The 23,889-nt window shown below is 36.2% G+C and overlaps 4 protein-coding genes and 1 non-coding gene across 5 annotated transcripts; 2 read left to right on the top strand and 3 right to left on the bottom strand.

Annotated features, from left to right (window-relative positions):
- Nucleotides 1-236: 236 nt before the first annotated feature.
- Nucleotides 237-344, top strand: LOC111782919. Its single transcript, XR_002813235.1, has one exon. It is a non-coding gene; the product is annotated as a U6 spliceosomal RNA (small nuclear RNA).
- Nucleotides 345-5,125: 4,781 nt separating this feature from the next.
- Nucleotides 5,126-9,081, top strand: LOC111781972 (probable serine/threonine-protein kinase PBL7). Its single transcript, XM_023662726.1, has 6 exons — nucleotides 5,126-6,030; nucleotides 6,121-6,378; nucleotides 6,462-6,637; nucleotides 7,791-7,870; nucleotides 7,980-8,124; nucleotides 8,505-9,081. The coding sequence occupies exons 1-6, from the start codon at nucleotides 5,310-5,312 to the stop codon at nucleotides 8,859-8,861; spliced, it is 1,737 nt and encodes a 578-aa protein (XP_023518494.1). The 5' UTR covers nucleotides 5,126-5,309; the 3' UTR covers nucleotides 8,862-9,081.
- A 1,168-nt stretch (nucleotides 9,082-10,249) lies between these two features.
- LOC111807456 (polcalcin Che a 3-like) lies at nucleotides 10,250-11,797 on the bottom strand. The gene has a single exon (XM_023693191.1). The coding sequence runs from the start codon at nucleotides 10,654-10,656 to the stop codon at nucleotides 10,402-10,404; it is 255 nt and encodes an 84-aa protein (XP_023548959.1). The 5' UTR covers nucleotides 10,657-11,797; the 3' UTR covers nucleotides 10,250-10,401.
- Nucleotides 11,798-14,025: 2,228 nt separating this feature from the next.
- Nucleotides 14,026-16,071, bottom strand: LOC111805269 (DELLA protein GAI-like). The gene has a single exon (XM_023690259.1). The coding sequence runs from the start codon at nucleotides 15,874-15,876 to the stop codon at nucleotides 14,035-14,037; it is 1,842 nt and encodes a 613-aa protein (XP_023546027.1). The 5' UTR covers nucleotides 15,877-16,071; the 3' UTR covers nucleotides 14,026-14,034.
- A 4,415-nt stretch (nucleotides 16,072-20,486) lies between these two features.
- On the bottom strand, nucleotides 20,487-22,175 carry LOC111808601 (pentatricopeptide repeat-containing protein At1g66345, mitochondrial). Its single transcript, XM_023694693.1, has one exon. The coding sequence runs from the start codon at nucleotides 22,117-22,119 to the stop codon at nucleotides 20,506-20,508; it is 1,614 nt and encodes a 537-aa protein (XP_023550461.1). The 5' UTR covers nucleotides 22,120-22,175; the 3' UTR covers nucleotides 20,487-20,505.
- Nucleotides 22,176-23,889: the final 1,714 nt, after the last annotated feature.

The following is a 23,889-nucleotide window of genomic DNA, read 5'->3' as shown; positions in this document are numbered from 1 at the left end:
AACGTGGGACATCACAATTCACTCCCTTCGGGGCCCAGCGTTCTCGCTGGTACTCTTTCCTTCCTCCTATCAATGTGGGACCGCCCCCAAATCCACCCCCTTTGGGGCCAGCGTCCTTATTGGCACACCGCTTTGTGTCTACCCCCCTTCGGAGAACAGCGAGAAGGCTAGCACATCGTCTAGTGTCTAGCTCTGATACTATTTGAAACGGCCCATATCTATCGCTAACAGATATTGTCCTCTTTGGGCGGGGACATCCGATAAAATTGGAACGATACAGAGAAGATTAGCATGGCCCCTGCGCAAGAATGACACACACAACTCGAGACCATGGCTCGTACATAGGGTAATGGTATTTATTTTCTTAGATTTATGCTAGAATACGATGTTTTTAACTTAAACTATTTAGTTTTTTTGTTGTGTCATTTTAAAAATGTTTTCGAAACAGGTAAGTCCATAGCTGTGTTTTAAGATAAAGATTACCTTTTATGAAATTTAGATGAACTCTTCCGCATTCAATGTTTATGGTACGTATACAGTAGCGACCTTAAATTAAGTAGAAAATTTCGGGTTATTATAGTTATATATATATATATATGTATATTTCGGGTTTTGTTATAAAATATATTTGATTTATTATGATTTTTTTTTATAATTTTTTAATAAATATTATATTGAAAGTTTAAAATTTTTTAAAAAAATAATAAACAGAGAAAAATTACTTAAGGAGTCCTAGCTCCCGATCCTCGCAAAAATGAATAGAGAATTTTGCGAAAATAGAAAATGAAATAGGTAGCGGAGATGGAAACGAGGAAGGATTCTCCGTCTCGCCCCCTCCCGTGAACATCTCTAATACGAAAATTTATACCTTATTATTTCTCTCCTAACTTTTTTTTTTTTCTTGCTATTCTTAATTCATCACAAAAAAAAAAAATAATAATAATACAAAAATTAATGAAAAAAAAGTTCAGGTCTTCCTATCTTCCTAACCCTGTTCGCTAGGATCTCCTCTATTTCTTTGCTGTCTCTTTGTTTCAGATCGATGCTCAGTCTCGTGATTACATTTCGCTGGTCGTCGTCCGGGTCAGGGTGATAGGGCTTCAGGTTACTCACATGAATTACTGGGTGGATTTTCATCCATGTGGGTAGCGCAACTCTGTAGAAGGTAGCCCCGATCTTACCAAAGTTTCAGTTCAAAGCAGTCTCATCTATACTAATTCTAATCTCGGACTTACTTATTTTATTTATCTAGTAGGATTACGATAAGTTTAACTTTTCTAATTCAATTGATTCTAATAAAATATCACAACCAATTCTTATTATCTTATTAACGGAATACAGTAACAGCGTTCTATATTAACTTAATAACAACATTAAGAAGGCACTGTAATGATATTTTGTTAAATTTTATCGATTGAAATGTTAATTATGTAATTACGCATTATTTTAACGCAATTAGTTTTGAAAAGTCTGATTAAAACGATCCAATTGGATTGAATTAAATGAATAAAAAGGAGATATTTTTTTAAAATAAATAAATATTAGCATTATAATATAAGGTTTTAGGTAGATGAAAGTATGCCAATAAATAAGCCAAAGTTAAGTGAAGTGGATTCATATCACATCACATCTTGATTTAAAGTAATAATAAGATCTTTACCTTCTACAATTCTTTAATAAAAGTGATGACATACAAATAATCACTTACCACATAAGTTTAAAAGCATATGGTATATATATATATATATATATATATATATATTTTTTTTTTTTTAAGACAAAAACATGATTACTTGTCGAACATTTTTAATTTTGAATCATGGTTTTTATATATGTATCATATTTGACCTTTTATTGCAGATAAAATCTTTATGATTAGGGATATTGATTAGGGATATTGAGTCTTCCAGTTTAGCATAAGTACTATTTTTGACGATTTATTATAAATAAATATTATATATCTATTTATTGCTTTTTCTATTTTCTTTGTAATTTATTTGATTCCGTAAATGATTATAAATATAGAACTTTCACCGCTATGCAGAGTGGTTTTAGTAAATATTCTCATGAAGAGACTACGAATGAATCTAGATCACATCAAGATGAGAGTGATCATGAAAATATGATAACTAAGTGATAAGAATCACGGTGTTCTAAATGAGAGCTCAATTGATTTCGGACGTGTTGCATTAGCCACTCGAGCACATCAACATTTGTTAGAAAGAACTATTTTTAATTTCATAAATCATGTAAAAGTCAAATGACTTATTCTCGTGGAGATTAAAGGGAATCGGAATAAATACGGTCCACAAGGGTCGAGAAACTATAAATAGCCACAATAAGTTATGTAAAATTCAGATTTGTGGATGAATGTAATTTAGATCTTGAGACGTTTCCCTTAGAAATGTGAGCATCATATTTGTCATTTCTAAGTTTCAAGCAATTTTTGTGGTAGAATTTCACCCGAGCCATTCAATCAAGCCTTGATCAAGTTCGATTGTGGAGTGACTCAATTTAGAACAAGGTTTCCAAATCTTGCTTCTAAATCTTCGATCGAGGTAATCTAATTCTAGCCTCTCTTGGTTGATCTAAATTTCGTATAAGGAGGTGTTAATTACTTAGATTCAAGAGTTCTTCTTGCTTCAACAAAAGCTTGGATCGTTGGGCTGAGGATTAGGGTTGCTTTATCACTAAGAAATACTCGAAAGAATTGTACTTATACCAACAAGATTCATCTTCTTTTTCGGTAGCTCAATCATAGAAACTCCATGGTTATGTGACCTCTAAGGAATTTTCCTAAAATACACGTGACTAAAGACAAAACATGCTGAAAATACTCGTGTTGGTCTATGAAGATAGTTTTCACTCTTAAGAAGCGATAAATAAGTAACGTGACCATGTTGTAACGGATGCAGATTCAATCGAAACTAAATATTTATTAAAAACTTATTAATGGTATTTTAATTTTTTTTCATCACCGACAGACCAAATGGGGGGAATGGAATCTGATTCCGGTCAATGGAAGTGGGCGATTTAGATCACATGCTCCAACACAAATGCCTTCAAAACATTTATTCTTTAATACCCATCATTATCACATTAGCTAACCTTTACCTAACAATCAATTACTCGTTCGTTCGGTCCCACTTTTAAGAACAACAACCTTCTTCGTTAATATGATACGGTTCACTTTGAGTATAACCTCTCGTGACTTTACTTTTAGTTTCTCTAAAATACCTCGTACAATAAAAACTGTGTTCTGACCTACTTTTCTTTGTGTTAGTGATAGAGAATAGTGTTAGGATTGCACAGCAACGCACATACTTGATTTAGATGAACACAAAGAACCGTACAAAGAAAGTGAAAACAGAAATATTGGCTAAAGGTTTATATTGATGACTTCAGACATGCACATAAGAGACTGCATAAAGTGTCAATGATATATATGGTTCAATTGACTGTATATAACTTCAACATATATAACCGTAGTCTTTTACTATATATAATCATTGACTTTATATGTCATTTACCATATATAATTTTACTATGTATAATCATTGAGTAAGCGGTAAATAAGTAGCAGGGTTGAAGTTTTTTTTCCTTAAGGTCTTCTTAACAATCCCGAACCTTGACACTCTCTTTCTTTGTTAGGTCAACTTAATTTTAAAAATACGAATCGAAACTTGATATGAAAACAAACAACTTTGTCCTTCCTGGCTACGTCTTAGAAAGCACAAACGAGCCACATGCAGATAAACTAATAAAATTATATCTTAAAAATTGAACAACCGAGAGGACATATCATAAAATAAATAATTCAATTATATGAACCAAACTTTTGTACATATGTTATTAGATTTTTGTTTATTGTATGTAGCCAAAGTCTATGCATGAAGGGGACATGAAATTATTTTAATGAATTATTTGGCTAAAGTCTAAACATGAAGTAAGGGAGGAAGGAGACCGATACGTAACACGTTACAAAATATTAATATCGGAATCTCACTTTATTAGTAACATGTATTCGAATACTTTTAAATTCAAACTATACGTCTATATTCATCTCTGACTGTTATTTTTAAAAATTCTATAAAAATAAAAAATTTTAATTATTAAAATTGTATCGAACCTTAAAAAATATCTAATGAATCCCTAAACTATCAACTAAATAAATTACATAATTAATTAGATTATCTAATAAATATTTTATAGTCCATTTGGGTTAGGTTTATTAGTTTTAAAAAAAACGTTGTTTAATTAATTAGATTATGTTAAAAAAAATATCTTGAACTGAATCGAGCTCAAATCATATAAATATCATTTAAAATTTAGTTGAAGTTATTGAATAAAATTTAAAATAAAAAAATAAAAAAAGAATATAAGACTGTGTTGATTATAAGAGATGTGAATCTGTTTATCCGACAGATTTCTTGAGTGTTCGAGTTTATTTAATATCTTTGTTATAATTTTATTTTGTTTTTAAAATGGAATATTCACTATTATTTTTGTTTTAATTTGGAATCTCTTTCCCTTTAGATTTGGTTCATCTTTGTGAAAAAAAAAAATAATAATAAAAAAGTAAAAAAAGTAAAAAGTGTATTATCATTAGTCATTAACTTGTTCCACTAGTAAAGTTGTTCGACTTAGTCGCTAATTATGATATAATTATAAGTTTGGAATAAAAATTTATCGACGTAAACAAAAAAAAATGTTAAAAAAGATCAATTTTTTAAAAAATGTATTTGTATTTAGGTTTAAACGGTCGTATTTCACGTTTTTTTGTATTAAAAAATAAATATATATCTTAACTAGTTGAATCCCGTTAAAATTAGCTATATGATGTTGTTGGTGTCAAACTAATAAAATTAAGGACGTAACTCTACAAGAAACAAAATTAAAAGTTCATCACTCGGATCAAACTTATATTTTAACCAAAATAATAAACAATATCACACGGTCTAGTTGAAACCAATATAAATCTTAACTTACCTATAATTATACCCATTAATTATGGTATATATCTTACACTAAGAGATCAGGAGATGGAATCTTTATTTGTAATTAACTATTGTTAGTTTGGTTCCTTTAATTGGTTCATGTTCTTGTATTTATTCGTGTTGAATTAGCCTTTTGTTATTCAATCTCTTGTTCTCCCGGAGGCGCGCGCACGCATAAGAACCATGAGCCCTCTGGTTTGATATGAAATTTGATTCCATTTTGAAGGTAAAGCAAGTGAGCTACCCCATATTCACCAATTCCAAGAGGGGTCTAAACGATGGCTGCAATTCATTCTTCCATTTCTTTGATTAATGTTCATCAGTTCATATTCTCCTCCCACCATTGAAGCAAAGCTAAAGCAGGCTTCAATTCTTTCCACTTTTCTATCTCTTTTTGCACTTCTCTTTGTGGGAATCTGTGATTTTGTGTTCTTTATTTTTTGGGTTTTTTTCGATTTCTGTGATTTCTTTGAGATCTGCTTCAAAATGGGTTTCTCCCTTTGTACTTGTTCTAACCCAAGGGAATCCCCTCTTATGTTAGATCATCACCATTGTCAGTATAATGAGGTAAACATTAGAACCCTTTTGAGAAAAATGATTTGGGAACGTGGGTTTGCGTGTATTCTTTCTCCTGCTCGTTTTCGCCGCAAGAATCAGGGGATTCAAGATGATGAACACCCTAATGTGGAAGGGAACAACGAGAATCTAGAGCATAATAACGCATGGTTGCTTGCGGAATCTGGTGGTTGCGGTGGGGAGTTGTTTAATTCTGATCCTCAGTCGGTTCATTCATCTTTTCGGTTTAGTTTTTGCTCTCAGATTGAGCTTGAAACTATGAACATCCCTTCTTCTACACCTCCGGCGACTGTTTTGATGGTGAATTTAGATAATGGAATGATGGCTGAAGCTCTCAACAAAGAATTAAAATGGCGGAGGATTGAATCTCTTGAAAAGAGCATTTCCCCTGTGGCTCATACCTTGATTAGATTCAGCTTCCGGGAAATTCTTTCTGCAACACGTAATTTCTCAACAGGTACTCTCAAAATCAATGACCCTTTTCGTTTTTGAACCAAAATTTTGTTATGTAATATTGAAGTTTCTTCAATGTTGTTGAATGTGGTAGGCAGAGTTCTTGGAAGAGGGGCATTGAGCTGCGTGTTCAGAGGGAGGGTTGGGTTTTTGAGAACTTCTGTGGCAATCAAACGTTTAGACAAGGAAGATAAAGAATCAACGAAGGCATTCTGCAGAGAGTTGATGATTGCTAGCTCTCTTCAGAATCCATTTATAGTTCCTCTTGTTGGATTCTGCATAGATCCAGAAGAGGGTTTGTTTTTGGTTTATAAATATGTTTCTGGTGGAAGTTTAGAAAGACATTTGCATGGTATGAGTTCTTGTTCTTGTGTTCTTGATTGCTTTGAAATTTAGTGAGTTGTTTTTGAGATTCTAATAGGATAGCCATTGCAGATAAGAAGAAGAGGGGAATGAGGGGTGGCTTGTCACTTCCTTGGTCGGTGAGATTCAAGATTGGTATTGGAATTGCTGAGGCTGTGGCATATCTTCACAATGGGACTGAAAGATGTGTGGTTCATAGAGACATTAAGCCTTCAAATATCCTTCTTTCATCCAAGAAAATGCCAAAGGTGAAAGAATTTTGTTGATTTTGTTTCGATATTCGTTTGGTTGTTTGATGTGCAACGAAGGAAAGAGATAGGGTAGGGAAATAGAGTGTGAGATCCCACGTCGGTTGGAGAGGAGAACGAAGCATTCCTTTTAAGGGTGTGGAAACCTCTCCCTAGTAGACGCGTTTTAACACCGTGAGGCTGATGACGATATGTAACGGGCCAAAGCGGACAATGTTTGTTAGCGGAGGAGCTTGGATTGTTACAAGTAGCATTAGAGCAGACAATGGGCGGTGTGCCTGCCTCCAAGGGGGTGGATTGTGAGATCCCATATTGGTTGGAGAGGAGAATGAAACATTCCTTATAAGGATGTGGAAACCTCTCCCTAGTAGACACGTTTAAAACCGTGATGCTGACGACGATACGTAACGGGTCAAAACGGACAATGTCTACTAGTGGGGGGCTTGGACTGTTAAAGTGGTATTAGAGCCAGATATCGGGCGGTGTGCCAACGAGGATGCTGGGCCCTCCAGGGGGGTGGATTGTGAGATCCCACATCGGTTGGAGAGGAGAACGAAGCATTCCTTATAAGGGTGTGGAAACAAAACCGTGAGGCTGACGATGATACGTAACGGGCCAAAGCGGACAATGTCTGCTAGCAGGGGGCTTGGACTGTTACAAGTGGTATCAAAGCTAGATATCGTCCGGTGTGCCAGCGAGGACGCAGGGCCCTCCAGGGGTGGATTGTGAGATCCCAAATCAATTGGAGAGGAGAACGAAGCATTCCTTATAAGGGTGTGGAAACAAAACCGTGAAGCTGACGACAATACGTAACGTGCCAAAGCGGACAATGTCTGCTAGCGGGGGGCTTGGACTATTACAAGTGGCATCATAGCAGACCCTGGCCCCCAAGGGGGTGGATTGTGAGATCCTACATCGGTTGGAGAGGAGAACGAAACATTCCTTGTAAGGGTGTGAAAACCTCTCCCTAACAAACGCTTTTTAAAACATTGAGGGAAAGCCAAAAAGGGACAATATCTGCTAGCGGTGAGCCTGTGTTCTTACATAGAAAGAAACGAATCAAGTCAACACTCGAAGATAATCTAAATGATCTCTTCAAATAAGTCTAATTACCAAATGTTAACCTTTGTTCTTATTCATCAATTGCTTGCAGTTATGTGATTTTGGGTTAGCAACATGGACTTCTGCTCCATTCGTGCCTTTCCTTTGCAAAACTGTCAAAGGAACATTTGGGTATGAACTCATTCTTGAGATATTCTAACGTAGGGGAAGGACGACGAGAATCTCTCGCCTTCCACGTTCGTGTTCCTTTTCGATTTACAATTTTCGATCTTATTTCTAGTTACCTAGCTCCAGAGTATTTCCAGCACGGGAAAGTATCAGATAAAACAGACGTCTATGCTCTAGGAGTCGTGTTATTGGAACTCGTAACGGGCAGGAAACCGATCGAAGCAAGAACACGTGGAGAGGAGAACTTGGTTCTATGGGTAAGTCATTATATCACTCTAATAATTTCATCTACTTTTGTTGGACTAGTGATTCTGTTCTGCACAAACTCATATGTAATAGAACATGACTATGCTCGTCAGTTACCTTTGTAAACGAGCTAAAACAGGTCTCTCTATAGGTTTGCCTTTCGTCTCCGCTTCGAATATTCTAGTATCATATAATTAGCCAAATCGTCTGAAGCATAAACAGAACCACCTTTGTACCGCTAACTATTATAGGAGTTCCCGATCTCGCATCCAAGTTGATATAATGTGATTCATATATCGAACTGTACTCCATGAAACCGTTCATCGGTGCAGTCTATAGTAGATGTTGTAATTGTCCTCATAACTTCAAAAAACTTCATATTTTCGTTCAGGCAAAGCCATTATTGCAGAAAGGGAAAGCAGCAATTACCGAGCTGCTCGATCCACTGGTAGCATGCACGACGAAGAATTCGAATCAAATAATTCAAATGATGGAAGCTGCTGCTGCCTGCATTACGAGTGAAGAATCGCGCAGGCCCGGGATCTTAGAGATCATTGCAATATTGAAAGGTGAAGAACAGCCTATGCCCTCCAGATCAAAGAGGTCAGGTTTCTTGGGGCATGGATGTGTGACTGATAGCTATTCTCAGTTTCAAAATACGAACAGCGAGATGATGACGGGTCATTTGGCGTTGGCCATGGCAGGACTAACCGAGTTCGAACAAGATGATTACGTTTTCTGTCGTTAAAAAGGTTACAGAAACATGGGATGAGGTACTGAAATAAGGAGTGGTTTTCTTGACTTTGATTGCTTTGTAGATCTGTGTAGTTGGGTGAACCATTAAGATTAGAGTATTGAAAGAGTGGTGAGACTGTAAATAGGCTGATTTTGTACAACACTTCCATGTATTTTTCCCCATTTTTCATGGAGGAAATATTATTAATCTTCATTGAAAAATTCATGTTTTATGCTATATGTTAGAGAAATCTAAAGTTTTATATTTAGTAGATTGACTCTTGAACTACAAAAACTCGTGTTATATAAACTAGAAATGTATTTGATAGAGAGGGAACGAGGTTGAAGGCAAATGATGGACACATAATGGGTCAAACCTGACAACCAATATCTATTAGCAATGGGTTTTGGCTGTTACAATTGGTATCACCACACCTTGAAACATTTAAAAACTATGAACCTGATGGTAGGGCTGTTACAATTGGTATGCACCATTCCTTAAGACATTTAAAAACTGTGAACCTGATGGCTATTCGTAATAGGTTGAACCTGATGGCTATACGTAACAGGTTGAACCTGATGGCTATACCGCTATACGTAACAGGCCGAACCTGATGGCTATACGTGATAGGTTGAACCTGATGGCTATACGTGATAGGTTGAACCTGATGGCTATACGTGATAGGTTGAACCTGATGGCTATACGTAACAGGTCGGACTGCCATACGTAACAGGCCGAACCTGATGGCTATACGACTATACGTAACAGGTCGAACCTGATGGCTATACGGCTATACGTAACATGCCGACTGTTACACTTGGTATCAGTGTACCATCGTCTCCAACGGCAGTGTACCATCGTCCCCAACGGCAGTGTACCATCGTCCCCAACTATGAACCTGATGGCTATACATAACAGGCCGAATTCGATGACTATACGTAACAAGTCGAACCCGATGGCTATACGTAACAGGGCGAACCTGACCCAATAGCTATACGTAACAGGGCGAACCCAATAGCTATACGTAACAGGCCGAACCCGACCCAATGGCTATACGTAACAGGCCGAACCCGAGGGCTATACGTAACAGGCCAAACATGTTACAATTGGTATCAGAGCCCATCGTCCCCAACAAGTAGTGTGCCAACGTCCCCAACGGGCCGTGGATAATGAGATCTCACGGAAAAGGGAATGAAACATTCATAAAAAGGTGTGGAAACATGTACTAGTGATAAGCTTGGACGTTACAAATGGTCAAAAGCAAGTTATACAAATCTAAACTAAACTTGTATAGAATGTTACCTTATACAATTAAGATTTTCAAGCTCAAACATGATAGGTTTTGGATGAATTATCGTCAAGAAGTGGTTGGTTGAGACAGATTCAAAGAAGTTTGCAGCTTAACATCCCAAACAATATTTCCATAATGCAAAATGTTCCAAATCAAGAACGACAAGAAAGATACATTTTTAAGAAAAAGAAAAAGAAGAAGAAACAAACATAAACAGAACAAGAACTCAAACAAACAAAAACAAGCGTATAAAAACATTATCTAGAAAATCTTTGCAACATCCTTCACTAATCCACGGTTGGCAAGGGCGAAATTTGTGAATTCTTCATACGAAATGAACCCGTCGCCATCAGTATCGATCTCGGCCATCATCCGATGAACTTCGTCGTTGGTAACAGAGCCAAGTGTTTTCAATGATTCCCCGAGCTCGGTTGAAGAGATCTTACCGTCGCCATTGGTATCAAAACGCTTGAAAATACGGTCACGGTCAACTTTGTCTTGAGCATCATCAGACATTATGATGTATCAAAAAAGCTTTGTGGTTTGAGGATTTGGTGAGTGGAGACAGAGAGAAGTTTGAAGAAGATGGTGAGTTATATAAAGAGCAGAGTTTATGGAGATTAAGGTGATCCTCAAATGTCGGATCATAGAGTTCAGATGGCCAAAAGAATGAAGAACTTGCAACGAATTTTGCCTAAATTATGATTTTATCATCACAGAAACATTCCAAATCACCGTGGAAAAAGAAATGTAGAACTCGCAATTAATATTCCTCCTCAATCATCTCAATATTCTAAATCGTACTTACGGATTTGATCCAGCCCTGGCGTGGCGGTCTTTCCTTCCAGAGATTTTTCAACAGAACTCGAAATTGAAGGAGAGAGCTCGGTGAAGTTGTTTCCGCCGTTTGTTGCTGCGGCGGCAATCAAGGTATACAGTCGCCGGCACTGATGCAAGCGCTCGCATTACGGCCTGGAGTTTCTTCACCGGCGTTTCGATTGACTGGAATCGGCCAGCCGCGGCCAGGTAATCCGGCCGATTCTTTGAGCAAGTCGGTAGGAGATTAGCGCAGATGGCGGAGACATTGATGTAGACATCGAGTTCAATCACATCGAGTGTAGTAATCTGGCTTATCTTGAGATTCAGCCAGCGGCGGCGAACTCCCAGTATTTGATCTTGATCCAGTGGCTCTGGCGAACTCGGATGAAATCGTTAGGGTTCGTCCCAGTTCATCTAGGTTTGAATGCACCCTACACTCTTGGGTTGTTCTAACCCTAACCACTTGTGCTCGAGCCTCCGGTCACATTTTAGAGAAATATTTTAGAAAACTTTGATATCATATAACTCGAATAGGAAGAGGAGACAACTAGTCATATCTCCTATACTAAAATTTTAGGTCATTTTAGTCATATTCGGTTAGACATGATTTTGGTGGACGGTCATACACACATCAACACATCATGAAATTGTAAAGACCGTAAGATAAGCATGTAAAAAGGGGTTTGGAACGAGCATCCGACCATGGACAGCACACCTTGGACAAACATGACCATACATTTGGCACACTCACACTCGACCGTTGATCGCACACTCACAAGATAACTTGTCATATCGATCCATCAAATTCTAAACAAACGTCACACACCTTTCAACTGATCTTCACTTTCTTTCTCTCTATCTTTATATAAACTAAGCAAAAACGCTAAACACTTTCAACTAGACGTTGCTTAAAGATGAAGAAAAAAGAGACCCTAAAGATATAAAGAATAAAATTTAGAATACTTTTATCCGTCATGATGTCAAGTTCATATTCCGAAGTATCTATCACATATCTCTTTATATACATCAGTACACGTAATGAGTATAAACGAGTACCCAAATGAATAAGTTTGGATATATTATTTAAAATAGCTACACCAAAAGCGTATACCAAAAATAAAAGTAATCATATTTCCGAGGGACCTTCGATTAATTTATACCTAAAACTCTAATATTCTTCCAACTCCTTTTTTTCTTTATTTCTTCCTCGATTAGATTTCAACTTTTTCCTTTATGAACAACTTTAATCTTCAACCATATAACGAGAAGAATAAAACAGCTCATATTACACGTATGATATTAACGGCTACCTAAACAGATATTTATTGTTATTGTTTCTTATATAAAAAGTATTTCTTTCAATAAACGTAGATTTTTGAAATGGTTTAAAAATACAGCAAAAAGTCCTCAATGATAACCCAGTATAAAATGACCCAAAAAAAATCCAAGAGTGAATATATATATATATATATATAGTATTTTTACCGTTCATATGTTTGAAAATCATCGAATTTTAACTTTCCTCACAATAGTTCTTAAAAATAAAAATATTTATAGTAACTTTTCACACTCTTTTGACAGCATGACAGTTATTGTAATTCAGAAAACAAGTCAATCATGTGAAGATCTTGTTGGATGATGAAGGTCTCACGTCGGCTATGAGGCATTTTGGGAAGCCCGAAGCAAAGCCATGAGAGTTTAGGCTCAAAGTGGACAATATCATACCATTGTGGAGAGTCGTGTTCATCTAACATGGTATCAGAGTCATGCCCTAAACATAACTTCAAAAGAAAAGAAGTCGAGCCTCGATTAAGAGGAGGCGTTTGTGGGTGAAAAGTAATACAGTGAAGAATGGATAATGTGACGATGACATGACAAAACCCGTCAACTACCGAAAGAAAAAAAAGGAAGAAAAATGAAATAATAGGGAATTATTATTGATCTAATCTAAAGTCTTTTCAAACTCTTTTAATTATGATATCTATGGGGTTAATTGGATGAATGAATGATATTAATTTCATGGGAAATGGGTATTAACGCTTAATCCTCTTCAAACCCATGCCTCTACTTCTTCTCATCATTTCATTACCAACCAACTTTATGCTTTGCAAAAAGAGATTTAACTTCAAGATTGCAAAAAGGTTGAACACCTAATAATGATTTGAAAGGATGCCGAATTATGTGCTCGTTGCTTTACCTTTACGGTTGTTTTGAGGTCATATGTGATATCTAAGTAAATGAGGATTACGTGAATAAATCAATACCACATTCGACTGAAAGCAATCTTAAAGATAGGATGACTAAAATTTAAGCCTTTATTCTCGAGATTGGTACATTAAATTCTCCAAAGTCATTACATTAAGTTACCTACTTCTTGCTTCTAGGAGCGAAAACTATCCTCACATACCAACACACGTCCTTTCAGCATCATTTGTCCTCACTCACATGTATTCTAGTAAAATTTCCAAGAGATTATCCAACATAGAATTGTTCGAGGCAAAACACGTTTAACCATGACATTCCTATAATTGAGCCATCGAGAAAGAAGGTGCATCTTGGGTATCCTATCTGTTGGATAAAAGTCCCACCTCGACTAAGCAAAGTCATGAGAGCTTATACTCAAAGTGAACAATATCATACCATTGTGGAGAATCGATTGATTTGTGAGAAATCAAGAAGGAAATAAATAGCATCCAGACCGCATGGCTTAGTACAGACAATGCATTTATTAATTTATTTTGTATAATTTAAATACGCATATAACATAAAGTTTTCAAATATCACAATCTTAAACTATGAAACTATAATTTAAATTTCATAAACAAATAATATCCAATCAACCAATAACATTCAAATTAAAATTAAATCAAAGAGGAATGGCACACTTAGGAAAATACTTTCATAATTTCTTACATTTCTTGAAGAATTAAGGCTCACCATATTTATTGCAAGAAGGCAACCCCCAAAAATATAGTCATTAATCCACCCTTCAAATACAAAGGCAGAAAAAAAAAAAAAAGAAAAAAAAAAAAACCCGAGAACAAGGAAAAATTGTAATANGCCACGGCCACGAACTCACTGGGTCGACTCATCGGCGTCGAGCTGCCAAGCTGACGTGGCGATCAACGGTTGAGTGTGCCAGCCAAGCATCAAACACCCATTATTCTCTTCCACTCGGTACCCCTCTCCTCCAGCAAAGAGGGCCAAAAGCATGCTAGCTTGCTTAAACGCGTTCGAACCGAGATGAACCGGGTTGAACCCAGCTGATTCCATCCGAGTTCGCCAATGAGTTAACGACTCGTGCCGTTCGACTCGGTCTGGTCCTTCACAAGCCACCACATTACAAATCTGCCTTCCTAAATAAACTTCAGACAACAATACGTCCTCACTTGCCGGTTCAAACCCGGTCGAGGAAACCTCGAGCGAGTCAAACATGTTTGAGTAATAATGTAACGCCTCGGTGAACCGGTCCATGAAAACCCTCCCGTTGTGGTTTGCTTCTTGTTCTACAATCGTCACGATCTTCGGCTTCGTTGCTTTTATCGATCCCAAAACCTTCTCGATCGCTCCAGGCCGAGCCAGTAACCGGTGGAGATCGAACACCGAATTCACCGCCACAGCCTCCACCGCCGGCGGCCGAATCTCCAGTGCCGCCGGATTGAGATTAGCTAGGTTACTACACACGATTTGATTGAACTCAAACTCCACACCAATGGCCTCCGCCATCTGTGCTAACTTCCAACCGACTTGCTGCAACGAATCGGCTGTATTACCTTGCTTCGGCGGGCCGATTCCAGTCAATCGAAACGTCGGCGGACCTCCTGGCCGTAATGCGAGCGCTTGCATCAGCGCCGGCCATTGCATACCTTGATTGAGACTGAAATCGATGACATGAACTCTCGATGCCGACGCGAATGCTTCGAGAATCGCTTGATTCGCAGTGAAATGCGCGAATTTCAGATACGGACAGGTCTCGTAAAAGTGCATCTGGAGGATATCGGCGTATGAAGAGTAAAATCCGTCTTGAGGAGAGTAGATTCTGTAAATCCGACGAGCTAGGGCTTCGGCAAAATACGTCGCGACTTTCCTCATCGCTCCGGCTTGCGATACCGCTAGTAATCCGATGTGCTTCACCAATGCCTCAGCGATCTTCATGTTCTCTTGCTGCACGGCCTCGGCGCAGGCCATTAGAGTGTGAACGAGTTGAATCCCTGCGTCTTGCGAGCCCTCCTCCACAACCACCACCGGCCGAGAAGGTTCAGAGACAATCCCGGCCGCTGCCGCAGCAGCAACAAACGGTGGCGATGGCGGCAACAAATTCACCGAACTCTCTCCTTCAATTTTCACTCGCTTGCGAGAATTAGTTTCGATTTCTGTTGAGGAATCTTTGGAGGGAAAAACCGCTACGCCAGGAATGGCGCTGAGATCGTACTCAGAATCGTCGTCGTACAACCGCGAAGGCCTGGATTGAATCCGTGAGTGAGGATTGGAATATTGAGAAGATTGAGGAGGAGGAGTAGAAATAGAAGAAGAGTTGAAATGGTTGGGTGTATTATTGAATTCAGAGAGCATATTTTGAATCCAAGCAGAGAGATCAGAAGGATTATAATGAACAGTATCAGAAGCCAGATGAGAAATCCCATCTTCCTTAACAGATCCCATCACCATCTCCAGTTGCTCCATCTTCTGCGCCACATCCGCCATGTCCGACGCTCTAACCTTATAGCCCAAAACAGCAAGCAACTCATCCATTCCTCCGCCGCCGACCTCTTGCTCCTCCTCCTCCTCCCACATCTTCACTTTCCCACTCAACACTGAAGAACACTCCCCTTTCCCAACCCCCTGCCTTCCGCCGCCGTAAACACCACCACCAGTAGATCTATCATCCTCAAGCTCCCTCTTCATCTTCATCTTCATCTAAACAGAACAAAACAAGAATCCAAGCAGAGAAAACAGAAAAATCAAAACTCAACCATGCAAATGGAAATGGTATTCAGAATATTGAGATCTTTTTTTTCCTTTTTTTTTTCTTCCTCTTCTTTTTCAGAGAGAACATGATAGGAAAAGGAAATACAGTAGGAGATAAGGAACAACAGACGCCATAATAATAGAAGCCAGTTCTCTTTTTTTTCTTTTTCCTCTTTTTGGGGGAATTATAATTTTGTTCTTTTTTAATTTATAATTTTTGGAAAATGGAGAAAAGGTAAATATCCTTTCACCCCTCTCCCCGTGTTATATTATCTGTTTTGACCATAAGCTCTCATGGGTTTACATTAAGCTTACAGGCCTCATGCCAATAGAGAGATTATTCTTTTATCATCGAACAAATATGAACCATGTGTGAAGATTATAACCTACTCTCCGTCACACAGACGGTTTTTTATACTTTTTATTTCCAAAATTGAAAAAAAATATATATATATATATATTTATAAATAAAACTATATAAGAGTATAAATTTATGGAAGGTGTTTTAAAAATAATAATAATAAATGGAAAGAAAATAATAAGGGTTGTGTTAAAAGGGCTTTCAAATTAATGGGAACTTTGATGGCAACTGCGGGGTCCACCAATGCAATGCTGTTTCCTTTCTACATTACTCTTTCATTTTCGTCCACCTTCACTTCCCCTTCGTGTTATTCACGCGCTTTATTTTATTTTTATTCTAAAATTTTTCTTTTTTATAGGTTTTATATTTTATTTTCTTATAATTTTATTTTATTTCTTCAAAATTAAATTGAAATGATCTGACACAAAAATTGGCTAAACCTAAACGTGTGTATGAGGAATTCTATTTTCTCCAGTTTTCACGAGAATTGTATGAGAGTTATTATTAAAAGGACTTCTTGAATGGCCATACCAACGAATTCTAGTTTTAAAATGTTCGAGTCAGATAATAAATCATTGATATGTATGTTTATTTCGAGGGAAATGAATATATATTTTAAAAAATCATATAAAGAAAAGAGAGAAATATTTAAATTAATTAAACCAAATATATATTTAAAAGGAAGTGGTGTGCACCGAGTGACAGGTCGCGTGAGGAAACATGTAAATTGAGGCAGGTTACACATGTGCAACTCCATGGAAAATAATGAAGAGTCAACTTCCACTCTTGCCACGTCATTTACCAAAACCCAATCATACTTTTCCTCACACTTCGTGCTTAACACGCGCCTCGTCCGTCCTAAAGCCTTCCCAACGCGGCTTTTTTTTTTTTTGGCACAATAAATATGAAAAAAAAAATTACTTTTTTTTTTAAAAAATGAGAAAACTAATTACTTCTATATTTAGAAAATATCACTCATATTTAATAAATAATTTTAGAATATTTTGTCTTGTACACATATTTTAATTAAAAATTCAAAATTTTACCTAATATATCTGTTCCAATTTTGCTATAAATATATTAATAAACGTTATATCTTTTTATTTTTTGTATCAATTATAAATGAAAATAAATAAAATTATTTTTAATTTTTTTGTGAACTATTAAAATTTTAAGTTTCATTCCTTCCTTTATTTTAATTTATGAGTTTCTTTAAATTAATTACCTATTATTATTATTTGTAAATTATTTTACAAAAAAATATTAAGTGAAACCCTTTGAACAAAAATTCCTATATTTAAAAACAATTATTATTAGTAGTAGAAGTATTATTATTATTTTTTAAATTTTTTATTATATTGTTCTGTGGACCCCACCGGAAAAAAAAAAGAAATTAAAAGGGAAAAAAGTGTAGATTCAGACGTCAACATCGGATACAGAACCATCACTCGCCGCGACTCCACAAAACTCAACTTAACGCCGTTAGTAACGGAAGTTTATTATCTATTTTCTAATTTTGGGAATAATATAAAAATTCATGTTTATTTTATAGGTGTTTTCCTTTTAAATTTGGTAATTATTAACCATAATTTTTTTTGTTATGAATTATGAAATTATATTATATTATCTTTTTTTGGAGATTAATTTTTTTTTTTTTTTTNAAATATTTGATGAGAAAATTGTTGGCAATATTTTCTATTTTATTAATTTTTTATTAGTTTTAAACTTAATTTTTAATACCTTATTGTTGTAGGTTGTTTATTTGATTCTCTAGAATGCATCAAAGGGTGTACTTTTTATTTGGGCTAAAATTGGATCTAGGCAAAACCAATAAAGAAAAGACTAACACGAGGTTGTGACTGACACGTAAGGAGACCAAATCATGGAACAAATAAGAAGGTAAGACATGTGGTTGGCCTCGACAAGAGGTTGTGACTGACCCTATGAACTGTTGGATGATGAAAGTCCCACATCGGCTAATTTAGGGAATGATCATGGGTTTATTGTGGGGAGTCGTGTTCGTCACCATTGTGGAGAGTCGTGTTCGTCTAACATGAACAACCTCACAGAAGAGGTCAAGGTTGACCTTCAAGCGAGCATGTGCCAATATCACATTAGTGTATATATTTCTTTTGTTTTGCAGGCCTCGTTCTTCTTCCCTTTCTCAAATAAATTTTACCATTGTTGTCACATGAAGATCAGATGAGTTGCATTCTTTAGATTTTGGCAACAATAGTTGAGGTTATTTGGAGAAGAAAAGGCTCGCTCGAAAGACTTTCACACCACATTCAACAAAATGAGCAAGAATATGGAAAAGCAAAACTAAATGAAGATGGAGACGATGAACATTAAACACCAGAATTTAAGTGGAACCAATCGGTTAAGGAAACCAGCTCCTATTGAAGATTGTTGGGAGGGTTGATCATGAGTTTATAAGTAAGAACTACATCCTTTGTTCGTATGAGGCCTTTTGGGAAAACCAAAAACAAAACCATGAGAGTTTATATTCAAAGTGAACAATATCATAGCATTGTTGAGGTCCGTGATTCCTAACAGTTCCTACTGCCCGAGGCCGAGGTCGGTCAACACTTATCCCCGGAGGTTGAGATCAACCAGTGCTCATTGGATTAGGCTGACTAGACCGTGCAAGCTACACTAATAAGAAGGAATTCATATACCGACTAAAAATGCAAAAACTTAACCTCAAGAATCAGCACAAACATCCAATAAAAAAAGCATGACCACTGTTTTCTTGAAGATAAAGTTCAATTCGAATTGACCCCTTATGATATGAGAAAATCACTATAAGGGGTGTAAGATTCGGATTACCTTGTTGATCGAATATCTCAAGGCAAGAACATTGTTTGAGATTCGAATCACTCCACAAGCAAAATCGATCATGTCTAGCTTGAATGATTCTTGTTGATCAAATATTTCAAGACAAGAACACTTGATTGAGATTCAAATCACTTCACAAGCAAGATTGATCATGTCGAGCTTGAATGATTCTACATGCAACCTAAACTACATAGAATTGCAAAGAAACTTAGTCATTGGCTTAAGAAAATCACAAATGCTTCTTTTGCTATATTTTCCAAGTCTACTTACAAATACAACATACATGGCTTTATATAGCCTCAAAATGAAACTATTAAAGGCATTCCAAGAGTTGTAACATTCATACTTAATGACCATAGTTAACCATTGTAACCTAAAGTAAATAAAAAGTCTTAAAATATATTAATGAAATACAATGACTCTAAATTACTCTAAATTGTAATCTACCCAAAATTTATAACATAAAACTTCATTTTTGTTTGATGTGACGTGAATTGAAATATCTTTGGATAATTTCAACAATATTTTCTTCACATCTTCATTGAAGTATATTGTATGATGGATGTCTCTTGGTTCATATCACATTCCTTATCATAGAATGGCTAGGCTACATCAAGACTCAATTAACTTCTAACAACTGAATTCATAAGAGCTCTAATTTCTTTCCAAGTAAAAGTATGTGCATTACCTTCGAACGAGTAAGCATCTTTAAACATAAGAGTACTCTACGAGAGAAGAGAGAAGAGAACGAGTATCAACGAGTCAATTCCATATAAAAACCTGCAAATGCTTAGAAACAAATAAAGCTTCTATCCATTGAACGTCATCTCATCTAGACCTTCTGCTCAATTACCCTTCTTCAAGCAGAAACTTAACCTCAAGAATCAGCACAGCCCATAAAAAAGCATAAACACTGTTTTCTTGAAGATAAAGTTCCATTCGAATTGGCCCTTTCTTATCGTAGAAGGATTAGTGTGAAATCTCATATTGGTTGAAGGGAAAAACGAAAACCTCTCCTAGCATACGCGTTTTAAAACCATGTGACTGACAACGATATATAACGAGCCAAAGTGGACAATATCTACTAGCAGTGGACTTTGACTGTTAAAGCTAAGCTAAATCAAGACGATTTAGACTGGGCTGTTACAGCCAGGCTAAATCAAGACTCAGTAACTTACTTCTAACCATTGAATTCAGAAGAGCTCGGATTGCTTTACAAGTAAAAGTATAGGCATAAATAAATAGAAGGCGCCAATTTACCTTCCGAATGAGTAAGCTTCTTTCAACATCGAGTACTCTGCCAGAGAAGAGAACGAATATCATATCAACGTGTCAATTCCATATAAAAACCTGCAAATGCTTAGAAACAAACAAAGCTTCTATCCATTGAACATCATCTCATTATAATGTTCTAGAGCCTTTGCTCTATTACCCTTCTTCAAATAGAACAAGGATAATGTTTGATATATAGATACACTTGGTTGTATAGACCTATCTTTCATAATCTTCAAATATTTCTCTGCTTCTTCCAGTCTCCCAGATTGACAAAAGCTCCCAATCAGTGCAAAGAAAACCGACACGCCAGGAGAAAGTAATCTAGCATCCATTTCATAATATAGCTTAAGAATCTCCTGAGTTTCACCAATTTTCCCATATCCTATGATTAGATTGGTGTAAGTGGTTTCATCAGGCAAGAACCCTTTATCTAATAAAATGGTTAACATTTCATTAGCCTTTTTCACATCTCCTTCCTCACAAATCTTAGCTATTGCCACATTGAAAGATGAACAACTGGGAACAAACCCTCTTTCTAACATTTTCTCACACATTCTCAAGCTTTCTTCTGAATCTCTACACCCTTCAATGAGAAGATTGAAGGTTTCAGGATATGGCTTCAAACCCATGTTTTCCATCTCTTCCATCAAGCAATGAGCTTCTTCAATCCTTCCATCTCTACAATGGGCGCCAATGAACAATGTATAAATGAAAGAATTTGCCTGAAATCCTCTTTTAGACATTTCATCAAACACTTCCTGTGCAGATTTTATATTCCCAATTTTCAGTTTAGCATAAACAATCAATGAATAAGCAATATCGTCAAGAATCATGTTTTTCTGCAACATTCTCTTCAACAACATTACACCATCTTCAACTCTCCCCTCCTCCAAAATCCTGTAAATCAAACAGCCATTGACAATCAAAGAAGCAGAGCAACGACTGCCATGGATTCTACTCAACATATCAGAAATTTCTTGCAATTTACCTTCCTTACACAACGAATTGATCATGATCCTAACAGTAATCACATTGGGGTAAACTCTTTTCCTAATCATTTGCTCATAAATCTTCCAAACCTTACGATTCTCATCAGATTTTTCCACAACATGAAGCAAAGTATTGAAACTTATCAAACTCAACGAGAACCCACGTTCCTCCAAATGGGCACACATATTCAAAGCAAAATCAATCAATCTCAATTTAGCACAAGTTTGAATCAATAAATCGAACACAAATGGGGATGAATCAGTCACCTCATAAGTATCCAATAGAGAATCTACAATAGAGAAATTGAAAGAGCTACCTTCATTTTTCTTCAAAATTGATTCGAGCAAAGCTCGAGCATCGATAACCAACCGAGCTTTCACTAGAATATGAATCATAATACCATAAGATTGAAACCCATGATTGAAATTCTTCCTCTTGGCCGACCAGTGGAAGAACCCTAGAGCGCGTTTGGCATCAACAAGCTGCTGGAATTTGAGCAAGACTTTTTGGACCAACGAATCGTTTAGTTCCAGAGTCTCGAATTTTCGAGTCAGAGTGTCCCAGCTTTCGCGTCTTGTGAATGAATCGCATATTGAATTTACGATTGCATCGTTGTTGATGAGTTCATCTGCAGCTGTAATTGAGTTAAGTTTTCGTATGGATGAACAGAAGGAAATTTTGGACGACGAGAGAATAAATGTTGACAGTTTTTGGCGAAGAAATGCCATGATTTTAGAGAAAACTAGAGAATTTGAAGCATACTAAAGTGGATTTTGGCTCACTAGATTTGTTTAGAGTGTTCATTGTAACCACCATGCTCAATGACTAAACAATTGTAACATCGAAAGCTCATCCCTCATCGCTAGTAGATATTGTCTGCTTTGACCCATTACGTATTATCGTTAGTCTCACGACTTCACGACACGTCTACTATGGAGAGGGTCTAGCCTTACTCTGACCAGTGAACTCTGATATCATTTGTAACAACTTGAGGCCACCACCAGTAGATATTGTTACTTTAGTCCATTATGTATCACTGTCAAACTCATGGTTTTAAAACACGTCTTCTAGGGAAAGATTTCCACACTATTATAACGAATATTTTGTTCCCCTCTCCAACCAATGTGGGATTTTACAATCCACTCCCCTTCAGGGCCAGCGCTCTCGTTGGTACACCGCTCGATGTCTACTTCTGATACCATTTATAACAGCTTAAGCTCGCATCGTTGACAAATATTGTCTGCTTTAGCCCATTGTATATCGTTGTTAACCAAACGCATTTTAAAATTGTGAGGCTGAATACGATATATAACGGGCCAAAACAAACAATATCTATTAATCAGGTTTTGGTTATTACAACTAGTTTTTTGTGAGGTCAAAAATTTATTTCCTAATGAGCCACTCTTACTACTATTTGATTTGCTTTCTTATTGTTATATCCTAAAGAGCAACTCTTATGATAAGATAAGGAATCGATACAAGGAGAATAAGATTCGGATTACCTCGTTGATCAAATATCTCAAGGCAAGAATATTGTTTGAGATTCGAATCACTCCACAAGCAAGATCGATCATTTCTAGCTTGAATGATTCTTGTTGATCAAATATCTCAACGCAAGAACACTTGTTTGAGATTCGAATCGCTCCACAAGCAATATTGATCATGTCGAGCTTGAATGATTCTACATGTAACCTAAACTACGTAGAATTGCAAATAAACTTAGTCATTGGCTAAAGAAAAGCACAAAATGCTTCTTTTACTATATATATTTTCCAAGTCTACTTACAAATACAACATACATGGCTTTATATAGTCTCAAAATGAAACTATTAAAGGCATTCCAAGAGTTGTAAGATTCATACGGTCATAATTAACCATTATGTAATTGTAATCTAAAGTAACTAAAAAGTCTTAAATTACTTTAATGAAATACAATAACTCTAAATTACTCTAAATTGTAATTCACCCAAAATTTATAACATGAAACTTCATTCTTGTTCGATGTGGCATGAATTGAAATAGTTTTTGATAATTTCAACCATATTTTCTTCACATCTCTCTTGGTTCATATCATCTTAACTGCGTGGTTTTCATCTAGGGGGTTCTCAGTGCGTATTCGTACCTATATAGTTTCATTCTCAACTTCGTGCTTCTAAGCTTGTTTTGGTCAAACGTTGCTAAGATTTGCTTCACGTGATTCCATTTCACCTACAATATTTCAGTTATTTAGGAAAAGTATTGGGTAAGATTAATATATGGATTAAATTATAAATTTGGTTCAAAATTTGTAAATTAATCCCAATAATAAAATTATCATAAATAATTCCTTAAAACGACTAGAATTTTAATTTATTCCAATTATAGAAAAAAAAAAGGCAATATGTACTTTAATAATTATAATATTACATATTGCTTAAGACATTAGTGGTAAAAATAAAAGGACTCGTAAAAAGGGGTAAAAATGACCGTTAGAATGTTACCAGCTCGTTTTATTATTT

This window comes from Cucurbita pepo, chromosome LG01, assembly GCF_002806865.2.
Source record: "Cucurbita pepo subsp. pepo cultivar mu-cu-16 chromosome LG01, ASM280686v2, whole genome shotgun sequence".
NCBI classification, from domain to species: Eukaryota; Viridiplantae; Streptophyta; class Magnoliopsida; order Cucurbitales; family Cucurbitaceae; genus Cucurbita; species Cucurbita pepo.
Note: the sequence above shows the minus strand (reverse complement) of the source record. Positions and strands in the feature narration are given on the sequence as shown.

What these genes read in the sequence shown, in the direction of transcription:
- LOC111781972 (XM_023662726.1), top strand. Translation starts at nt 5,310, where the DNA reads ATGTTCATCAGTTCATATTCTCCTCCCACCATTGAAGCAAAGCTAAAG. An exon ending in ACTGTCAAAGGAACATTTGG is followed by an intron (nt 7,871 to 7,979) that starts GTATGAACTCAT and finishes TCTTATTTCTAG; the next exon opens with TTACCTAGCTCCAGAGTATT. An exon ending in AGGAGAACTTGGTTCTATGG is followed by an intron (nt 8,125 to 8,504) that starts GTAAGTCATTAT and finishes ATTTTCGTTCAG; the next exon opens with GCAAAGCCATTATTGCAGAA.
- LOC111805269 (XM_023690259.1), bottom strand. Translation starts at nt 15,876, where the DNA reads ATGAAGATGAAGATGAAGAGGGAGCTTGAGGATGATAGATCTACTGGT.
- LOC111808601 (XM_023694693.1), bottom strand. Translation starts at nt 22,119, where the DNA reads ATGGCATTTCTTCGCCAAAAACTGTCAACATTTATTCTCTCGTCGTCC.
- LOC111807456 (XM_023693191.1), bottom strand. Translation starts at nt 10,656, where the DNA reads ATGTCTGATGATGCTCAAGACAAAGTTGACCGTGACCGTATTTTCAAG.